This window comes from Pongo abelii, chromosome 11 (genome assembly GCF_028885655.2).
Source record: "Pongo abelii isolate AG06213 chromosome 11, NHGRI_mPonAbe1-v2.0_pri, whole genome shotgun sequence".
NCBI lineage: Eukaryota > Metazoa > Chordata > Mammalia > Primates > Hominidae > Pongo > Pongo abelii.
In genome coordinates, this window is record NC_071996.2 from 39,352,869 (window position 1) to 39,366,010 (window position 13,142).

At 34.4% G+C, this 13,142-nt stretch overlaps 1 protein-coding gene across 1 annotated transcript in view; it reads left to right on the forward strand.

Moving 5' to 3' along the window:
• Positions 1–13,142, forward strand: part of THSD7B (thrombospondin type 1 domain containing 7B) — a 908,978-nt gene that overhangs the window by 294,323 nt on the left and 601,513 nt on the right. Inside the window, exon 3 of the mRNA XM_024243556.3 lies at positions 2,566–3,376. Coding sequence (XP_024099324.3) covers positions 2,566–3,376 — 811 coding nt within the window. The remainder of the gene's footprint in view (positions 1–2,565; positions 3,377–13,142) is intronic.

The window sequence follows — 13,142 nt, forward strand, 5'->3', positions numbered from 1 at the left end:
ATAACTGTTTTATATCATTCAAGACTAATTTTAGATTTTAAAGTTTGCTGTGTTTGTATATATTTTGAAATATTCCTTTACTGAGTAACTGTGGGAATTTCGGGGCAATAATAAAAATTTATATGAATAGTCTGGCATGATGGACAATAAATAGAACCCTTAAACTGAAACTTCTCTAGAACATTAGGACAGAGAAAGCCTCCCACTTTCAAGTAACAAGAAACATCTCAATTTGCAAAGTAAAAAATTGTGAGTAATCTACGTCACCAGAATTGTGGGTGGCTGATTAAGTCAGCCTATGCTAAGATCACCGTTTTCAATGTGTGTTCTCTATGCTATAAGCAGTCTGTGCTGGGACAACAGACTGGAGGAAGGTAGTGGGCAAACTCAGGGGCATTTTGGTAATGAAAGCTGACCTGCTCCAGTGAAACCTGTTCTGTTTCAGCAAGAAAGTCTCTAGTATGTTTTCTACGTTAATCTCTCTCACGAAGTGGCAGAAGGCATTGACACTGTAACCTGACACGCTATTGCCAAGAATGCCAGGTGTATATGGCTAGAACAGGGATGTGAGGAAGAACTGAGATGACCGGGTGCATTAGAACCAGACCCTTTTGTCCTATTAAAGTGACAGATCCTCATTTTAGTGTGTGGCCCCAATGCAGATAACCTGCTTCTCTGGGGATGTATATGTTTCTTCCTAAATGCATGTGACTACGTACATGTCTACTATTTGTACAAATGTAGTGGATGCTAATGAAAATATTTTTCATGGAGTAATTAAACATCATTTGGGGCAGCTGGTCAGATTCAGGGACAGAGAGAGAGCTTGTGTAAATTCATATGCCTTTTAGGGTCTGAAGTGCCTTATGATCATCACAGTCCTGATACAGGGACAAAGGTTCCTAGTTAAGCTGATAAAACTTTGTTTTTTTAAATTTTAAGTTCTGGGATACATGTGCAGAACATGCAGGTTTGTTACATAGGTATACATGTGCCATGGTGGTTTGCTGCACCTGTCAACCCATCATCTAGGTTTTAAGCCCCGCATGCATTAGGTATTTGTCTTAATGCTCTCCCCACCCTTGCCCCCGACACCCCGACAGGCCCTGGTGTGTGATATTCCCCTCCCTGTGTCCACTTGTTCTCATTGTTCAACTCCCACTTATGAGTGAGAACATGCAGTGTTTGGTTTTCTATTCCTGTATTCATTTGCTGAGGATGATGGTTTCCAGCTTCATCTATGTCCCTGTGAAGGACTTGAACTCATTCTTTTTTATGGCTGCATAGTATTCCATGGTGTACATGTGCCACATTTTCTTTATCCAGTCTATAATTGATGGGCATTTGGGTTGGTTCCAAGTCTTTGCTATTGTGAATAGTGCTGCAATAAACATACGTGTGCATGTGTCTTTATAGCAGAATGATTTATAATCCTTTGGGTATATACCCAGTAATGAGATTGCTGGGTTGAATGGTATTTCTGGTTCTAGATCCTTGAGGAATCACCACACTGTCTTTCACGATGGTTGAACTAATTTACACTCCCACCAACAGGTTCAGATTACATATTTAAATAAAATAAAAGGGAAGAAACTATTTCTTTCATTGTTGTTGGCACAAAATATGATTACTTACTGTCCTTGTGAAAAGATATCAACTTTCTGGATAAGGCCTGCTGGTATGTCTGTAGATCAGATGCAAAAAACATGATAAACGTTCATGGGCAGCTCCCTCATCTGTCCATTTCTTGGACTCTTTCATACACAAATGAATTAGTTAATTAAAAGATCTGGCATATTACAAGCTAATGTTGGGAACTTTACCTGGAGACAGTACCCATCAGAAATCAAAATGAGTACACTTCAAGGATTCTAGGGGCAGAATTTCCACAGACAATTCAGTGCTGCTGCTTCTCTTATTACCTTACCTTTCCCCTGCACCCCATTGTTATTTTCATGCAATTCACTCTGCAAGTACTAACCAAAACTGAGGACAATTATTTTGAGAATGAAAATAGGATACTTTGGCAACTTATGATGTTAAACATATCTCTCTTCTGAGCTTCTTAGAGCTTGAGCTGAAAGACTGGAAATATGAAAAATTCTACTTTATTAAAATCCTGGCTTTAGGGCTTTTCTTTTAGATGAAACACCACCTCAGTGGAAAGTATTAATATTGAGTTAGACGTATAGGCTTTGGAACGTAGTAGTTATAATGGTACCAATCATTTATTAAATTTGTATTTTCTACTTGACACATTATATCATTTATCTTCAGAACAATTCTACAAGCCGGTGCTTTTATTATCTTCTACCTTATATAGGTGAGGAACTTTCTAAGGCTTAGAAAGTTGAAATAATTCATCCAAGTTTACATTACTGATGGAATGCTTATTTCAACAAGAGTGTCCACATTCTGAACCACTAAATTATATTGTCTCTGTTCCAGCAAAATTCCTAATTTCATACTGCTTGTGTTGGAAAGTGTGTTAATTGACTTCTACTTACCTCTGAATTGCTGAATGTAATCTCTGAGTAATTAACATCCTTGTTTTTCTGCCTGTAGGTCCCTGGGGAAGGTGTACAGGAGACTGTGGTCCCGGAGGAGTCCAGAGTCGGGCAGTGTGGTGTTTTCATGTTGACGGGTGGACAAGTCACCTGTCTAACTGTGGTGAGAGCAACAGGCCTCCAAAGGAAAGAAGTTGTTTCCGAGTCTGTGACTGGCACAGTGACCTCTTTCAGTGGGAGGTTTCTGACTGGCACCACTGTGTGCTTGTTCCTTACGCTCACGGTGAAATCAAGCCTCGGACTGCAGAGTGTGTGACGGCTCAGCATGGACTGCAGCACCGGACGGTGCGCTGCATTCAGAAGTTGAACCGAACTATGGTTGCAAATGAAATATGCGAACACTTTGTCCCTCTGCCTCCTACAGAACAAGCTTGCCTCATTCCTTGTCCCCGGGATTGTGTGGTATCTGAGTTCTTACCATGGTCCAACTGTAGCAAGGGATGTGGGAAGAAATTGCAGCATAGAACTCGCGCGGTCATAGCTCCCCCTCTCTTTGGTGGTTTGCAATGTCCAAATCTGACTGAGTCAAGAGCCTGTGATGCTCCCATTTCCTGTCCTCTTGGGGAAGAGGAATATACATTTAGCCTTAAGGTTGGACCGTGGAGTAAATGCAGACTGCCTCATCTTAAAGAAATTAATCCAAGCGGAAGAACTGTTCTGGATTTTAACTCTGATTCAAATGAGCGAGTCACCTTTAAACATCAAAGTTACAAAGCACATCATCATTCGAAGTTTTGGGCAATAGAGATAGGTTATCAAACCCGGCAGGTTTCGTGTACAAGAAGTGATGGACAAAATGCTATGTTAAGGTAGGAGACCTTTGATGCTTGTATTTGATTCACCTAAAATATTTTATAGTACAACTTTATAAAGCTTCTTTATGATTTTCTACAAAGCGAAAATGGCAATGAGGTTTATAATTTGGGTTTTTAGAAGTTTCATGTAAGAAATTTTTAATTTCACTGGGAGGTTTTTGAAATTGCATAGTTTAGACCAAGCAGTGTTCTAACATTCTTGTGTGATTAGTACTGCAATTATATATATATATATAGGATAAGTCATATATTTCCACATTTTATCAAGACAGTAACTAGTATAAAAATAGATCGGCCCTTACTACAGTGATAGAAGACTAAGGGGCTTCTCATAATGATAAAAATTCAAGTTCAATTTCAAATTTGGGATATGAATTATGTAAATATTTTTGTTTTTCAGAACATTTGTCCTTTAAAATTTTGTTTTTGTTTTTATTTGTTTACTTTTGTTTTCACTGTTATCAACATTCTTTGACATCTGTGTTGTACATTCTTTATACTAGCAATAATACCGAAAAGTTGTTCCAAGAGTGCTTTCTTTGTCATTATTTTGATAAAGGTGTTAACTTGCATAAGCAGTAATTAGAATGACCTACTGGAGAAGAAATAAACTATTAAAAGCAACAGCTTAGGTTTCAAATTTATGCTTGTTTTATTTTAAATTGTAGTCTAAAACATCATGACATAAACTCACAGAAATATATTGAAAGTAGTATTTGTTTAATTTTCCCCCAGAGGGTCTTAAATGAAGCACTGGTGTATTACTAAGTTTCTTCCAAATTAAGATGCCTTTTAATAGTACTTAAATTACCAAACAACGTAATGCTTGTCTTTAGAATTAATCATTCTCATCAGTTGCTGCCTTCTTGGGATCCACAGCTGACCAGGAGATGCCCAGAAGACTACCAGTGTTGTTTATGAACAAAGTAATGTGATGATTGTTTTTTTTCCATTTGACTTCACAGATGAGTATATTTTATCCTTGATGCTTCATTCTGATTTATGCCATATGAAATTGGCAAGTCCATTGAAGGGTGATTTGCAGCTTTTTATTGCCTACTTCTTTGAGGTCCAGATTAAGCAAATGATTCATGCAATTTGTTTGAATATGTGTGGGGTTGTGTAAATACATTGTTTTCTTAATATTCCATACTGTATTGCTGAAGTGAGCATTACATAGAATCTTTTCATTTTGTTTGCGCATTTTTGCAATGTTTTTCTTTTTTTAATAGACTTGATTTTTCAGATCAATTTTCAAGTTTTCAGAAAAAATGAGTGAATGTACTGAGAGTTCCTGTATACTCCCTCACTATCTCCAACATACAGTTTTTTCCTATTATTAACATCTTGCATTCATGTGATAGTTTCATAAACAAACATTTTATAGTTATATACACAAACATTGAGTGCATAACACAGTTCAAATTGTGTTCCCCTCCCCAAATTTATGTATTGAAATTCTAACCTTGAGTGTAATGTTTTTAGGAGGCATGGGGCCTTTGGGAGGTAATTATGTCGTGATGATGCAGTTCTCATAGATGGGATTAGTGTGCCATGAGAGCTTCCTCTCACTCTCTTTCTGCCATTTGAGGATACAATGTGAACTCAGCAGTCTGCAAGCCAGAAGAGAGACCCCACCAGAATGTGACTATGCTGGTACCCTGGTCTCAGACTTCCAGCCTCTAGAACTATGAGAAATAGATTTCTGTTGTTTTTTAAGCCATCCAGCCTCTGGTACTTTGTTATAGCAGCTTGAATTGCCTAAGACTAACTGTTAATAAAAATAAATACCATAGTTTGGGAATTTAAATGAGAAATTTATTTCCACAGTTCTGGAGGCTGGAAAGTCCAAATTCAAGGTGTGTCTTGATTTAGTTCTTGATGAAGATTGTCTTTTTGGCTTAAAGATGGCTATCTTCTTGCTGTGTCCTCACATGGTGGGGGAGAGAGAGAAAAAAAGAGAGCACTCTATGTCTCTTCTTATAAGGGCACTAATCCCATCACAAGGGCTCCACTCTCATGACCTGATTACATCAGAAAGTTCCCATATTCAAAATGGAGGTTAGAGTTTCAACATTTGAATTTTGGAGGAACACAATTCAGTGTGCAGCAGGTGCATTTGTTACAATTGATGAGCTAATATCAATACATTACTATCACATAAAGACTATACATTAGGAATCACCCTTTTTATTGTACATTCTGTAGGTTTGACAAATGAATAATGACATGGATCCATTACAGTATTATACAGAATAGTTTTACTCCCCTAAATATCCCTTATGCTCTATTTACTGATCCTTCCCTCTCTCCTTGAGAACCCCAACTGCTGATCATTTTACTGACTGTCCCCATAGTTTTGCCTTTTTAAAAAATGTTATATAGTTAGAATTATATATGTAGCTTTTTCTGGTTGACTTATTTCACTTTGCAATATGCATTTAAGTTTGCTCCATGTCTGTTTGTGACTTGGTAGTTTATTTCTTTTTATCACTGAATAATATTCCATTTTGTGGTACTATAGTTTGTTCATTCACCTATTGAAGTACATCTTGGTTGCTATCAAGTTTTGGCAATTTTGAATAAAGCTGCTATAAAAGTTTATGTGTGTATTTTTTTGTGAACATAGGTTTTCAAGTCATTTGGGTTAATATCAAGTAGTGCAATTGATATCAAGTAGTGTATGGTATAGCAAGAGTATGTTTAGTTTTGTAAGAAACTGCCCAGCTGTTTTCCAGAATGGCTGTGCCACTTTGCATTGCCACCAGCAATTAGTGGAAGTTCTATTTTGTCGCATCACTGGCATTTGTTGTCAGTGTTTTGGAGTTTTGCTGTTCAAATAGGTATGTAATGGTATCTCACTGTTTTAAATTGCAATTCCTTAATGACGTGATGCTGAACATCTTTTCATACACTTGCTTGCCATCTGTATATATTCTTTGATAAGTTGTCTATTCAGATGTTTTGTGTATTTTTCAATTGAATTGTTTGTTTTCTTATTGTTGAATTTTAAGAGTTATTTGTATATTTTGGATACCAGTCCTTTATCAGATATGTGTTTTGCAAATATTTTTGACAGTCTATGATTTGTGTTTTCATTTTCTTGATGGTGTTGTTCACAGGGAAAATATTTTTAATTTTAATGAAGTCCAACTTCTCAATATTTTTTCAAGGATCATTTTTTTTGGTGTTGTGTTTAAAAATATCACTAAACCCAAAGTCAACTAAATTTTTCTCTTGTATTTTCTTCTATGAGTTGCATAATTTTGTTTATTATATTTAGGTCTGTGATTCATTTTGAGGTTTTTTGGTGAAAGGTATAGGTTCTATGTCTGCATTCTTTTTTAAAAAGATTATTATATGTTCAGTTGTTCCAGCACCATTTATTGTAAAGAATATCTTTTCTCTATTGAGTTACCTATGCTTTTTTGACAAAGATCAGTTGACTATGTTGGTATGAATCTATTCTCTGCCTTCAACTTTTATTCTATTTTGCTATCTATTATTTGTTAGTAACACAATGTATGAGTAATGTAGTTTTATAGTAAATCGTAAAGCAGAGAAGTGTCAGTTTTCCTAATTTTTTTCTTCCTGTGGGTTGGCTGCTCTGAATCTTTTGCTTTTTCATATGAACTTTGGAACTACTTTTTGATATTCACAAAATAAATTTCCAAGATATTGATTGGGATTGCATATAATGTAAGATCAATTTGGGAAGAACTAATATCTTGATAATACTGAGTCATCCTATTCTGGTACATGGGATATCGCTCCATTTATTTAAATCTTGTTTATTTTGTCAGGGTCTTGGAGGGTTTTTTAAAAAATATATCTTGTACATATTGTGTCAGATTTATAATAATTTACCTTTTTTGGTGCTAACATAAATGGTATTGTGTTTTTAATTTCATATTCCAATTGTGCATTGCTGGTATAACAAGAAAACAGTTAACTTTTTATATTAACCTTGTGTCCTGCAACTTTGTTATAGTCACATATTATCCAGAGATTTTCATTGCTGTAGTTGTTGATTTTTTGGGATTACCTACATAGATAAGCATGTCATCTGAAAAGAAAGAAAGAAAGATTATTGCTTTCTTTCCAATCTGAATATGTTTTGTTTATTTTATTCTTGTCTTCATTAGCCAAGACTTCCAGTGCAATGTTGTACAGGAGTGATGAGAAAGGACATTCTTTTTTTTTGTACTGGGAAAGAAATCTATGCTCTCACTATTAAGTGTTCTATTAACTATAGGTTTTTTGTAGGTGTTTTTGATCAAGTCAAGGAAGTTCCCCTTCATTCTTAGTTTTCTGAGAATTTTCCTTATAATAAGCATTAGATTTTGTTGAATACTTTTTCTGCATCTATCGATCTGATTATATGATTTTGTTCATTAGCCTGTTTATGTTATGGATTACATTAATTGATTTTCAAATGTTGAACCAGCCTTGTATATGTGGAATAAATCCCACTTAGTTGTGACGTAAATTAAATTCCTTTTATATAGTGTTGGATTTGACTTACTAGTATTTTATTGAGAATTATTTCATGTATGTTTATGAGAAATGTTGATCTTTGCTGTCTTTACTTGTAATGTCTTTGTTGTGGTGTTAGGGTAATGCTGCCCTCATTGAATGAATTGGAAAGTAGTTTGTGTGCTTTCATTTTCTGAAATAAATTGTTGAGAATTGGTATAATTTTTTCTTGAATGTTTGGTAGTGAACCCTCTGGACCTCATGCTTTCTGATTTGGAAAGTTACTAAATACTGGTTTAATTTCTTTAACAGATTTAGTACTATTCATATCATTGATTTCTCTTTGTGTGTTTTGCTAGATTTTGTCTTCCAAGGAATTGGCTCATTTCATCTAGATTATCAAATTTAGGGACATAGAGTTGTTCATAATATCCCTTTTTCCTTTTAATAGCTATGGTATTATTAATCATTACCCTTCTTATGTTTCCAGTATTAATAATCTGTATTCTCTCTTTTTTTTCCCTAACCTGGCTAGAGGTTCATTAATTTTATCAGTGCTTTCAAAAAACCAACTTTTGGTTTTGTTGATTTTTTCTATTGATTTTTTTTCTAATTTCATTGATTTTGGCTTTGATTTTATTATTTCTTTTCTTCTGCTTACTTTAGATTTAATTGCTCTTCTTTTTCTAGTTTCCTAAGGTGGAAACTTAGGTTACTCATTTGAGATCTCTCTTCTTTACTATTAGATGCATTCAATTTCCTCAAGCTCTTTCTCTTTGTTCCACAAATTTTGATAATTTGCATTATTTTCATGCAGTTCTAAATATTTTTGCATTTCTCTTGAGATTTTCTTGATCCATGTGTTATTTAAGAGTGTCTTGTTTAATCTCCATATATTTTGCGGTTGTCTATTTTGTTATTAATTTTAGTTTAATTCCATTGTGTCCCGGGAGCATATGTTGTATGATTTCTATTCTTTTAGATTTGTTAAGGTGTGTTTCATGGCCCAGAAATATGGCCTATCTTGAATATTTTATGTGAACTTGAGAAGAATGTGTGTACTCTGCTGTAGTTGGATAAAATATTCTATAGATGTCAATTATTTCCAGTTGATTGATGGTGCTGTTCAGTTCAACTATGTTCTTACTGATGTTATTCCTGATGGATCTGTCGATTACTAAAGAGGAGTGTTGAAGTCTCCAAAAACAATATAAAATTTGTCTATTTGCAGTTATAACAGACTTCGCCTCATAGATTTTGATACTCTGTTGTTAGATAATACATATTAATGTTTGCTATATCTTACTGGAGAAGTAATCTCTTTATTATTATGTAATGCCCACCCCCCGCCCCCCTTAATCCCTGACAATTTTCTTTGCTGTAAATTCTCCATTGTCTGGAATTATGATACTTACTCCAACATTTTTTGATTCATGCTAGCGTAGTATATCAATGCTTACTGACAAAAAGTGTATTCATCTGTCTTGTAGATAACATATAATTGGATGCTGTTTATTATCCACTCTGACTGTCTTTTAATTAGTGTATTTAGACCATTTATGCTTAAAGTGAGCATCAATACAATTGTACTAATATTTACTGTGGTCATTATTTTTCATTTATTGTCCTTGTTCTTTGCTCCTTTTCAATTTTAATTTATTTTTTTGTTTAATTTTTAGCTTTTGTAGGTGCATAGTAGGTGTATATATTTATGGGTTACATGAGATATTTTGATACAAGCATGCAATGCATTGTAATCATATTAGGGTAAATGGAGTATTTATCACCTCAAGCATTTATCCTTTGTGTTATAAACAATCCAATTATACTCTTAGCTATTTTAAAATGTACAATTAAATTATTTTTTACTATATCACTCTGTTTTGCTAGCAAATACTAGGTTGTATTCATTCTTTCTAACTGTTACTGTGTACCCATTAATCTTCATTTCCCCCAATTACCACTACTCTTCCCAGCCTCTGGAAACCAGCCTCTACTCTCTAGCTCCATGAGTTCAATTGTTTTAATTTTTAGTTGTCACAGATAAGTGAGAAAATGCAAAGCTGTCTTTCTGTGCCTGGCTATTTAACTTAACGACTTCCCCCGTTCCATCCATGTTGGTGCAAATGACAGGATCCCATTGTTTTTTATAGCTGACTAGTACTCCATTGTGTATATGTACCACATTTTCTTTATTCATTCATTTGTTGATGGACACTTGGGTTGCTTCCAAATCTTGACTATTGTGGATAATGCTACAGTAAATATGGGAGTTCATCTATCTCTTTTATGTACTGATTTTCTTTCTTTTGTGTCCGTAGCAGTGGGATTGCTAGATAGTATGGTAGCTCTATTTTTACTTTTTCGAGGAGCCTCTAAACTGTTCTCCATAGTGGTTGTACTATGTTCCAACCAACAGTGTATAGTGATTCCCTTTTCTCCACATCCTCGCCAGCATTTGTTATTGCTTGTCATTTGTATAAAACTCATTTTAACTGGGATGAGATGATATTTCATTTCAATTTTGATTTGCATTTCTCTGATGATCAGTGATGCTGAGCACCTTTTCATATGCCTGTTTGTCATTTCTATGTATTCTTTTGAGAAATGTCTATTAAGACCTTTTGCTCATTTTTAAATTGTATTATTATATTTTTTCCTATTGAATTGTTTGAGCTTCTTATGTAATATGGTTATTAATCCCTTGTTAGACTGGTAGTTTGCAAAAAATTTCTCTTATCCTGTGGATTTTCTCATCAGTTTGTTGATTATTTGCTTTGCTGTGCAGAGGCTTTTTAACTTGATGTGATATAATTTGTCCATTTTCTCTTTGATTACCTGTGTTTGTAGGGTATTACTCAAGAATCTTTGCCCATTTCAATGTTTTGAAGAGTTTCCTCAGTGTTTTTTTGCAGTCATTTCATAGTTTGAGGTCTTGGGTTTAATTCTTTTATTTTTATTTGATTTTTTTGTATGGTGAGACATAGGGGTCTAGTTTCATTCTTCTGCATAGAGATATCCAGTTTTCCCATCACAATTTATTGAAGAGACTGTCCTTTCCTCAGTGTATGTTCTTGATAGCTTTGTCAAAAATGAATTCATTGTAGGTGTATGGGTTTATTTCTGGGTTCTCAATTCTGTTCCAATGGTGTGTATGTCTGCTTTTTTGGCAGTACCATACTGTTTTGTTTACTATAGTTCTGTAGTATAATTTGAAGTCAGGTAATGTGATTCCTCCAGTTTTTGTTGTTGTTGTTGTTTTTTCAGGATAGCTTTGCCTAATCTGGTTCTTTTATGGTTCCATATGAGTTTTTGCATTTAGGATTGTTTTTGCTATTTCTGTGAAAAATGTCATTGATATTTTCATAGGGATTGCACTAAATCTATAGATTACTTTGGGTAATAGAGACATTTTAACAATATTGACTCTTCCAATCCATGAATAAGGATTATCTTTACATTTTTTGTGCCCTCTTAAATTTTCTGCTTTGGTGTTTTATAGTTTTCATTGTAGAGATCTTTCACTTATATGGTTAAGTTTATTCCTATGTATTTTATTTTATTTGTAGCAATTGTAAGTGGGATTACTTTTTCATTTCTTTTTAAGATTGTTAGCTGTTGTCATGTAAAATGCTACTGATTTTTATATGTTGATTTTGTATCCTGTAACTTTACTGAATTTATCAGTTTTAATAATTGTGGATTTTTTTGGTTTTTCCAAATATAAGATTATGTTATCTGCAAACAAGGATAATTTGACTTCTTCCTTTCCAATTGGTTTGTCCTTTATTTTTTTCTCTTGTGTGATTGCTCTAGGACTTTCAGTACTATGTTAAATAGTAGTGGTGGCAGTGGGCATCCTTGTTTTCAAGATCTTAGAGGAAAGGCTTTCAGTTTTCATTTATTTATTTCCTCTCTTCCTCTGTCCTCTCTGATTTTAATGGAACATTTTATGTTGTTTGATTTTTTTGTTCTTTCTTAGCATATCAGTTATACATATCTTAAGCATTTTTTAGTGGTTTTCTTAGAATTTGCAATGTACATTTACAACTAACCAAAGCCCACTTTCAAATAACACTATATAAACTTCACAGGCAGCATAAGTATCCTATAACAGAGTATTCTGAATTGCTCTCTTCCATCCCTTACATCATAACTGTAATTTATTTCACGTATTTATAACCTATAATCACCAAATACATTGTTGCTATTATTTGAACAGATTATTATTTGTTAGATCAATTTGCATATGAAAAATAAATGACATTTTATTTTCCCTAATTCCTTCTCCAATTGTCAGTTTTTGTTTTTGTAGATCTGAGTTTCTAACCTATATAATTTTCCTCCTCTCTGAAGCTTTTTTAAAAACATTTTTTTCAAAGCAAGTCTATTCCTCAATTTTTATATGAGAAAATATTTATTTCTCCTTTATTTTTGAGGTATAATTTCATTGGATATAGAATTTAGGTTGGTCAGTTTTTGCTTTTTTTTTTTCTTTTTGGAAACAGAGTCTGGCTCTGTCTCCCAGGCTGGAGTGTGGTGGCATGATTTCGGCTCACTGCAACTTCTGTCTCCCAGGTTCAAGGAATTCTCCTGCCTCAGCCTTCTGAGTAGCTGGGACTACAGGCATGTGCCACCACGCCTGGCTAATTTTTTTGTATTTTTGTTAGAGATGGGGTTTCACCATGTTGGTCAGGCTGGTCTCGAACTCCTGACCTCAAATAATCTGCCCACCTCAGCCTCCCAAAGTGCTGAGATGACAGGCATGAGCCACTGCACCTGGCCAGGTTTTTACTTTCAATAGCACATGATCTTCTTGCTTGCATAGTTTGTGAGCAGAAGTCTAATATAACTCTGTCCTTCCTTCTCTATAGGTAAGGTGTGCTTTTCCCCCTCTGGCTTCTTGAAATAATTTTTTTCTTTGTCTTTAATGTTCTGCAGTTCAAATATGGTATGCTTGGACATGGATATTTTTGGTATTTACCTTGCTTGATTTTCCCTGAGCTACCGGGATCTGTGATTTGGTGTCTGCCATAAATTTTGGAAAATTCTTAGCCATTATTACTTTAAGCATCTCTTCTGTCATTTTCTTTCTTTATTTTCCTACCAATATTTCTATTATGTGTAGTTACATCATTTGTAGTCCTACCATAGTTCTTGGATAGTCTTTTCAATCTTTTTTAATCCTTTTTGAATTTCAGTTTTAGAAGTTGCTATTGACATTTCTTCAAGCTCACTGATTTCCTAGACTCCATCCAGTCTGTTGATGGGCCTATCAAAGGTA